At 38.8% G+C, this 9,317-nt stretch overlaps 1 protein-coding gene across 1 annotated transcript in view; it reads left to right on the top strand.

The window, feature by feature from the left end:
• SRPRB (SRP receptor subunit beta) overlaps nt 1–9,109 on the top strand; it is a 60,454-nt gene extending 51,345 nt beyond the window's left edge. The window contains 3 exon segments of the mRNA XM_069108720.1: nt 2,159–2,295; nt 2,895–2,949; nt 6,725–9,109. Coding sequence (XP_068964821.1) covers nt 2,159–2,295; nt 2,895–2,949; nt 6,725–6,938 — 406 coding nt within the window. The 3' untranslated portion in view covers nt 6,939–9,109.
• Nucleotides 9,110–9,317: the final 208 nt, after the last annotated feature.

Raw genomic sequence — 9,317 nt, 5'->3', positions numbered from 1 at the left:
TATTTCTCCCTCCCTCCCTCTCTCCCTCTCTCCCCCTCTCTCCCTCTCCCTCCCTCTCTTTCTCCCTCTCTACCTCACCTTATCTACCTACCATGGGAAGGAAAGAAAACCAGCCTTGCAGTCAGAGGATCCAAGGGTGAATCCCATCTCTGCCACTTACTTCCTGTGTGGTCCTGGACAAGTCACTTGCCTTTCTGCACCTCCATTTTCTCATCTATAAAATGAAGAGCTTAGCCAAAAATGTTCTCTGGGTCCTTCCCAGCTCTAAATCTGTGATTCTGTGACCATGGGGTGGGCAGTGGTAGATCTTTGAAAGTATGAGCAGAAGAAGGGACTTGATCCAAGAGGTACTTTGGAATGCTGATTCTTGTGGTTTGGGCAGGACAGACCTGGGGGAAAGAGGTTGATACTGAAGACGGGAAGACTAGCTGGGAAGTCAGTATAAGAGGGTAATACAGGCCTGAACAAGGATGATGACAGACAGTGTAAATGTAAAGGAAAGGATCAGTGTTAATTGAGTTGTGAAGGAAGAATTGATAGTACTTGGACACTGAAGGGAGACAGGGGGAGGACTGAAAGATTAAGTTTTTGAACTCGTATGATTTAGAGAATATTGATGCTATTAATGGAAATCCAGAAGGCTCATAGGTCCTGCCCATTTTTCCTTCCATTAATTAAAAGTTTGAGCGTTTGCATTCTTTTCTTAAAAAATCTTTTAAAAATTTTTTCAATTAAAAAGACTTTATTTTCTCTCTTTTCTTCATCTTTCTTCTCCCTTAAAAGAAAACAAGACTCTTAGAACAAATATGCACTTTCCAGTGAAACACATTGGCTGTGAGCTTATATATTCTTTTTTTTTTTCTTGCTTTTTGGAGGGCAATTGGGGTTAAGTGACTTGCTTAAGGTCACACAACTAGTAAGTGTTAAGTGTATGAGGCCAGATTTGGACTCAGGTCCTCTTGACTCCAGGGCCAATGCTCTGTTCACTGCACCACCTAGCCGCCCGAGCTTATATACTCTTTAGGAGAACATGTCAAAAGGTCCATTCTCAAGTGGGCATCAGAGTTTAATTTTAGATATGTTGAATTTGAAGGATCTGTGGGATATCTGAGTGATGAGGGTTGAGGTAGAGATAATTGGTGTTATTTGCACAAAGATGATCATAGATAGGAGCGAATGAGAACTCAGCAAAATAGTATCAGTATAGAAGAAAATAGGTCTGAGGCCAGAGCATTGGGGAAAGCTTGTACTTAGGGACATTAGGAAGAGGAGCCATTAATGATCATGAGAAATGTTTGCCAATGAAGTAGAGGGTCAGTCAGCAGAGTGTATGGTACCATGAAGCCCAGAAATGAGGTGTGGCTGTGAAAAAGCCATTGCATTTGGCTTCTCCCCATCCACCTTCATTTCCCTGTTTCTCCTCCACATCCCATGAGGGCCCAGGCCAGTATCATACAGCTTCTAACACGTGGAGGGCTGGGAGGGGAGAGCGGGGAGCTACTACTTACTGAATTTTCCTTAACAGATTTAGGACTTGGTGATGAGAAGGTCAAAATGAAGTGAAGAGAAGTGGTGTCTGACTTTTCATCTTGACTCTGAGTGGACTTTTAGCCTTTTAAGATATTGCTTATCTTATTTCAGTCTCTCCTTAATTGTTTTTTGTTTAAAAAAAAGCGGGGGGAGGATGATATTAATGACTTTTATTCTGGGGGCATTCTTTTTTTTTTCTCCCTTTTAAAAAAATTTATTTACTATTAGTTTACAACATTCAGTTCCACAAGTTTTTGAGTTCCAAATTTTCTCCCTCTGCCCATGGCAGCATGCAATCCAGTGGGGCATTCTTTTGGATGTTTTAACACTCAGGAAGTTATTATTTGGATGAAAGAGAGTATGAATTCGTCTGTAAGAGCTGGGTTTGGTAGAGAAAACTTCCTGTGGATGGTCTCATATTGTGCTTTTGAATGTTGATTAATTAGAAACTGCAGATTCTCTGATGGAAGCGCTGAGCCTGATTCTGATCTTTGTGCCCCTGCAGCAGTCACTTGTTTTGTTGGTTCATGATTGGAATATAGGCCCAGCAGACATCATAGATGATCTAATTCAGAACTCATAGTTCCTTGTGACAATTCACTCTGTTTTGTTTTTTCATTTTATGCAGAGCAATTGTGTTTGTGGTGGATAGTGCGACATTCCAGAGGGAAGTGAAAGATGTGGCTGAATTTCTGTATCAGGTCCTTATTGACAGCATGGTATTGAAGAATGCGCCATCCTTATTGATAGCCTGCAATAAGCAAGGTAATCATCATGTTGGTAAGATTATCTCAGCACATCTTCAGATGGAATACCATTTTGGCTTGATCGTTCTCATTCTTTGACATTTTCATATATTTTAACAACGTATTCTTAGTGATGCAAAAGGCTGTTAAATTTAGTGATTAGGAGGAGCATTTAATAATGATATTAGAAGAGAGAGCAACTGTGAATAACCAAGTGTAAGTTCAGGTATTTTGAGCCCTGATTTTAGCTCCATGACTGTCTCATTTTGTGATCTTGCTCTGCCTCAGTGATCTTATTAGCCTCTTTTAAAGACTAACAAAGGAAAATGCCTGTATATCATTTTTATTTAAATAAGGTATTTTTGAGTTGCTAAATTATTTTCACTTTAAATTTTAAATTGTGCCCCTCTTGTCTAGCATAGTAATTTGATTTAAAACAACTTGTGGATACAGATACAGTTGCTCTGGTAGAGAAAGGAAGAAGATAAAGGTTATCCTTTTTTAAAAGAAAATAAACCAGTTAAAGACTGTTCAGACACGAAAGTACCTCTGTGTAGGAGGGCATATTACTAATACCATTCCTGGTTTAAACCAATGATAACATCTTCATCTTTCTAGATCTCACAATGGCAAAATCTGCCAAATTAATTCAGCAGCAGCTGGAAAAAGAACTGTGAGTATGAATCTTAAGCTTTTGAATATATCCATGTCATTTAAAAATTGGATGTCAGAAATCATGAGGACTTTTAAGTCATCGGTGTACAGACATGTATATGTGGATATGTGTGTGTATTTGCACACATATATCTTTATGCCCATATATGCTGTATCTGTGTGTATGTGGATAAAATAACTTTAAGGTTTACATAGTGCTTTTTTCCAAAACAACCCTATGAAGAAGGTAGAGATAGAAGGAGACAGAGAAATCGAAGCTCAAAAAAGGGAGAGACACTTAGCCGGTATCTCTTAGCTTGTTGCATAGATGTCAGAGCCTTCCCCTATACTGATGGAGGGGACTTCCTGATTTAAAATGCTGTGCATATATAGCCATAGGGTTGGATGTTTCGATCTGATTGGAAATAATTATGGAAAGATTGAAAAATATGTTGTACTTTTAGAACCCCTAACAGATCTAAAGTCACCATTTTGGATACAAAATATTTTGTGCATAATCCTTTGTTTATTAAATTATATTTAGTATATTAAATTAAGATGTCATTTATTCATCATAAGTAACTGACCCATGAGAAAGTCCTCTAATCCCTGTGCTCATGGCAACTCTCACAGTAAAATTATGAATTACTAAGTGAGTTGCTGATCCATGTTGTGAGGGCAAGTTTCCACACCAGGAGCTCCACACGTGAACTCAAAGGCTCAGCTTTAAAAAAAATATGTGAGTACTCCCTGTACTGATGTGGATTGCATTCTTTCTAAGACTGATGGTCTTCAAGAATGTCTATAGCTGGAAAATTCTTCAGCCTGTGACCAGCCTGTTGCTGTACTTCTTAAAATTTGGCTAGGCTGGTCCTCTGACAGCACATACATTGGGATTTTCTGAATGTCACCATGCTGGCTTAGCCTTCACAAGCCCTGAGTCACTGTACCACAGTGAAGCATTGGATTAGGACGTTAAGGGAAGAATGAGACTAACGGCTCACATTTATTTAGCTCTTCCTGGTTTACAGAACCCTTTCCATGCAACAACCCTACTATGTTGGTAGTTCAGGTGTTATTAGCCCCATATCACAAATATGGAAATTGAGCCTCAGGTTAAGTGACTTGTCCATAGTCACACAACTAGTAAATGTAGGAGCCAAGAATTGAACTGAGATCTCTGATTCCCAATTCACTATACCTTACCACGTCTAGTCTTGAAACCCAACTAAACTCTTATTTTTTTAATATATTATATATTTATATATATTATATATTTTTATTATACAAATTAACATGAAACTTGATTCTGATGTTAACATTACATGCTAAAAAAAAAATAAAACAATTCCTTTACTGAGCAGTAAGTTTGTTACTTTTATTTATGATTGTGTGGGTACTCTTTCTCATAGACTTAGATTGTATTAGTGCATGAATTCTTATGAAGCACCATGAACCAAAGAAGTCATTACCAGGTAGCCAGCCTTCTAGTGCTGAAATTGTACTTATCTAGGTTGGGCTTTGAGGATAGGAGTAGCCTATCTCTGGGCCTCTGCTTAAAGCCTTAATCACCCCAACTCGCAGTCCATTGGAATAACCTTCAGTAACACAAGATTTCCTCTGGACCATAGTGTGGCATCAGAGTAGGACTTTAGTTGAGGATTAGAGATGTAATTGATTAAATGAGCAATTTTACATGTCCAGCTAGATTCTAACTATGTAGGGAGATGTGCAAAATTTACTAGTCTGAAGATGTTTTTACTAATTCGCAGATATTACAACACACTCTGGGCTGCGTCCCTACCTGGCACTCATACCATGGGTTGGGTTCTTTAGAGGGTAGCAGCTGCCATCAGGTCAGGGTACATTGTGCGTCCCACTCCTAAGACTATATAGCTCATGATTTCCTCTCCACCACAGCCTACCCCTAGTATGCTTCAGTCCATACATGATTCTTGCTTGCTGCCCAAAGTCTTGTTTCTTTAAGCTGCTTCCCACCTACACACCCCCCATTTTGTCTCTGTCTCTCTGCTACTACTGGTGAGTGGCAGTTGCCATAGCCAGTGAGAACAGAGGGTACAGACCACTGCCTCCTTTCCCCCTGCATCATCTTGGACTGTTGGGCTTAGCTTTTCAAAGGCATCAAGAGTATAGCCAGTCTTTGGCCAATTTGTCCACAACCAGTTGTTTTTTTTTTTGTTTGTTTGTTTGTTTTTTTTGCCTTTTGGAAGGCAATTGGGGTTAAGTAACTTGCCCAAGGTTACACGACTAGTTTTCGTGGGTGTGGGTGTGGGTGTTGGTGTTAAGTGTCTGAGGCTGGAACCAAACTTGGGTCCTTCTGACTCCAGGGTCGCTGCTTTACTCACTGCGCCACCTAGCCGCCCCGGCCAGCTGCTTTTCTATTTCTACCAGGGGCTATACTTTTCCCTGTAATAAAAGGATTTGTTCTGTAAAACTTGGACTCACTGAAAAGGCCGTATCTGAGGACCTTGAGGGCCACATGTGACCTCAAGTCCATAGATTCCCCATCCCTGCCTTATATTAGCTCCTTCCCCAATCCTAACTTGTTCTGAAGTCCAGTTTCACTGACTGTCCCCGTACCTGGAGTGCTCTCCTTCTTCGTCTTTGCTTCCTGACTTCCTTTAAGTCCCTACTAAAATCCTACCTTCTATAGGAAGCCTTTTCCAGTCTCCCTGAATTCTGGTGCCTTCCCTCCGACTATTTTTAGTCTACCCGTCTATCTGTGATTGTACCTAATTGTTCGCATTTTGTTTTCCCCATTATATTGTGAGCTTCTTGAGGTCAAGGACTATCTTTTGTCTTTCTTTGTATCTGCAGTGCTTATCCACAGTATAGGACCTGGCACATATTAGGTGCTTAATAAATGTTTGTTGATGGACCATTTGACACATAGTCATTCATTCTTTCATGAAGGGTTTTTGTAGTCCTATTCTGTGTTTCAGTACTTTAGTTGGGAGCAAATCATGTTGGGGAAAAAGAGTGACAAGCTTTTTATCTCCAACTGTACCATTTCAGAGGAACAATTTGGAGTAATACTTAACTCCACTTACTAGCCAGTAGATGGCACTAAGATGCTTTAAATCGGGACTTTCCTAATCTAATTAAAAATAATCTGGTTGAAGATGTAGTGAAAATGAAGAATATTAGCACCATAGAACTAGAGTTAATAGGGACCTCAGTGTTTCTCTGATGTTAGCTAATATGAGTGTAAAAATATATTCATAATACTCTAAAAAAAACTGAATTGTTTTAAAATACGAATCTTTGTGAAAGAAAGAGGTTACAAAAGAAGGGCTGGTATTTAGAATATTTGGGAAGCAGATATGACCCAATGGAAAGGGCAAGACTAGGGCTACAAATGTGGATGAATAATTTCATCTTTTTGTGTCTCAGTTTCTTCATTTGTAAAATGGGGAAAATAATATTACCCTTCTTACCTCATAGTATTGTTGTAAGGTGAGAGAGAAGGGTGTGAAAATTTGGGGGAGGGAGGTAAGGGAAATAGAATAATGACATATAAAGGAGTTTTCATAAGATTTACACCTGTATCCTAGTTCAGAATCAGGAAGAAAAAGTTAAGTTGGCAAAATTATTCTTTTGTTTAAAAACAGTTTTAAAATGAAATTTCATTCTAGTCTGATGTATATGAAGTATAAGTGCTATGAGAGACTTCTGAAATATTTTAGTTTTCTAAGAATCTTCAGTCCTCTAGAAATTTGGACTGTGGATCCCTTACTGCCTTTTCTAATTTATGTCTTTCCTTGGTCTGACAGTAATACGTTACGAGTTACTCGTACCGCTGCCCCCAGCACACTGGAGAGCTCAGGTGCTGTGATCACTCAGCTTGGAAAGAAGGGCAAAGAATTTGAATTCTCTCATTTGCCGATGAAGGTGGAATTTTTGGAGTGCAGTGCCAAGGGAGCTACGGGGGACAACGGCTCTGCTGACATCCAGGACTTTGAAAAGTGGCTGGCTCGGGTGGCCTGAAGAGACGGAGCTGGGGCAGAACAGATGTCTGACCTTGACAACGTGTGCATAGGGGTGGGTTAGCAGTGAGTTGATAAGGGGTGAAAAATATAGTTGAAAATGCTTTCTTATTGTGGAATGAAATTATTATGAGGATGTTAAGGATAAATGTACTGTAAGTAGCTTGGCATTTTAAAAAAGCCTTCCAGCTTCTTTTTTCAAATAATTCAGCTTTTCTTTATTGTTCCATTGCCAAGTACAACATTTTCATTTCCATCTTGAATCTTAATAGTGAATGTAAAATGTTATCCTCAGGAAAGATAAAAGACTTTGCTATCTCCACCAGACTCCAAGTAGAGAGAGGTTCATTACCATAAACATTTTTATTTCAAAAAGAGTTTTTATCCTTCCTGATTTTTGGTTTTCTGGTGGTTTTTCTTAAGTAGTCTCAACTCATGGTCCATGAGCAAAACATGCTTATGGTCCACAGCTTTTCATAGCTTAAGACAGTATGCTTCTTGGACTAGCCTGATTCATTATGACTGAATAACTCAAAGCCACTTTCATGGAATACTTTATTTTGATATATCTTACTCTGCTCCTTTAATTTTGTAAAACTAAGTAAGGAACAAATAGCAGAAAAATTCTCTGCAAGGTTTTGTGTGCATACAAACTCACCAGTGTTAAAGAATATCTGTGGGGGTGGCCAGGTAGCACAGCGAGTAAGAGCACTGGCTCCAGTGTCGGGATGACATGTGGATCGAATCCGGGCTCAGACACTTATTACACACCCAGAAACACCTGGCCATGTAACCTTGAGCAAGTTACTTAACCCCAATTACTTAGGGGCGGCCAGGTGGCTCAGTGAGTAAGAGCACGGGCTCCAGTGTCGGGATGACTTGGGGATCAAATCCGGGTGCAGATACTTAGCACCACACCCAGAAATAACTGGCCGTGTAATCTTGAGCAAATTACTTAACCCTGATTGCTTAAAAAAAAAAAGAATATTTGTGTTTTTGTAATGAAATTTCTTGGCTTCTTAAATTTGTAGGTTTTATAAATAATACATTTTTGGTAAATAATGTGGCCAGCATGACTTACATCAGGCAGAGATCATATCATGTAAGAGCATGATGAGACTAAGGTCACTTTGATTCCGTATTATCTTTGGTAGGTTTCACAGGTACAGACTACCTCCTGCCCCTGCCACTTAAATGCCTTGAGTCAAAAAAGGTACTGAATGATACTGTGCAGTCATTGCAACCCCATCCCCACTACTGGGAAAATAGCTCAGTACATATGCCTTACTGATGGTCAGTGGCGCCATCTTTGTATAGGAAAGACCACCATTATTATTAGGAAGGAATAAAACCTGAAAATGACAAGAACTTTTCTTATGTCTCATGTTAGGATTCTGATTTGAAAGGCTTTCTACTGCTAATATTTAGTCTTACAGACTACCTTTTCTAGCAGAAATAATAGCTTAAGGAAGCAGAAGTAAGAAAAAAACCATAAAAAAAAATTTAATGTGGTCACACATGCCATTATAGCTTCCTTGTTTAATGTTTGTGTGTGGGGCAAATTAAAAAGCCACTATTACCTGGCATGGAACCTTGAACAGAGGAGGTACACATTGAAACAGTACACATTGAAAAACCTGTTAAGTGGCATATTTTCTCAGTCTATTTTCTTTCTCACAAATTTTCCATTTAGTTGCATTCTCTTTCTTGGTTTATTTATTTTTTTAAATTATGTGTTAAGCCAGTATTTCACCTCATTAGCAGAGGCAATAATAGCATGTCACAACAAAGGCTGTTTAAAGCAGGGGAGAGAAACTGGTTTTTAGTTATGACATAAACTAATTTAAAGTGAGGAGATAGAAAATTTACAGGGAGTATATGCTGCCATTAGGAATGTCATTTGGGGGACTTTACCTACGAACATTTTGAAAGCATTTTATAAAACATTAGTTAAAAAAACCCTTCATATTTTTCCAGTGGAGGAAGCAGAAGATAGATTAAGTGAATGAGTTACACAATTATCTCCATAGGATTGAACAGTCAAACTTTTAGTATGCTGTTACAATATGTTATATCTTTGACTTAGCTGTTTTGGAGCAGCCTCTGGCTGTGGTCTTTGGTCCTTGGGACCCTTGAAAGAATTTTTCATAAAGTAAAAGCAAAGAATTCAAATGTTTCTTTGTTTCATTTTTTTGTGTGACTGCAATCCAAATGTTTTTGTTTTTTGTTTTTTTGTTTTTATGAACTTTGGAGCCTTCAATTAAAATGTTCTCAACCAGTGGAACGCAGGGTTCTTACACTATTGACTGGCCTTTCCCCCGAATGAGTCTACATAAAAGCATCTCTCCAGTGTACTTACAGAGAATCTAATATTTCCACA

This window comes from Petaurus breviceps, unplaced genomic scaffold (genome assembly GCF_028583685.1).
Source record: "Petaurus breviceps papuanus isolate PSGF00001 unplaced genomic scaffold, PetGlider_PUasm1.0 90424, whole genome shotgun sequence".
Classification (NCBI taxonomy): Eukaryota; Metazoa; Chordata; class Mammalia; order Diprotodontia; family Petauridae; genus Petaurus; species Petaurus breviceps.
Note: the sequence above shows the minus strand (reverse complement) of the source record. Positions and strands in the feature narration are given on the sequence as shown.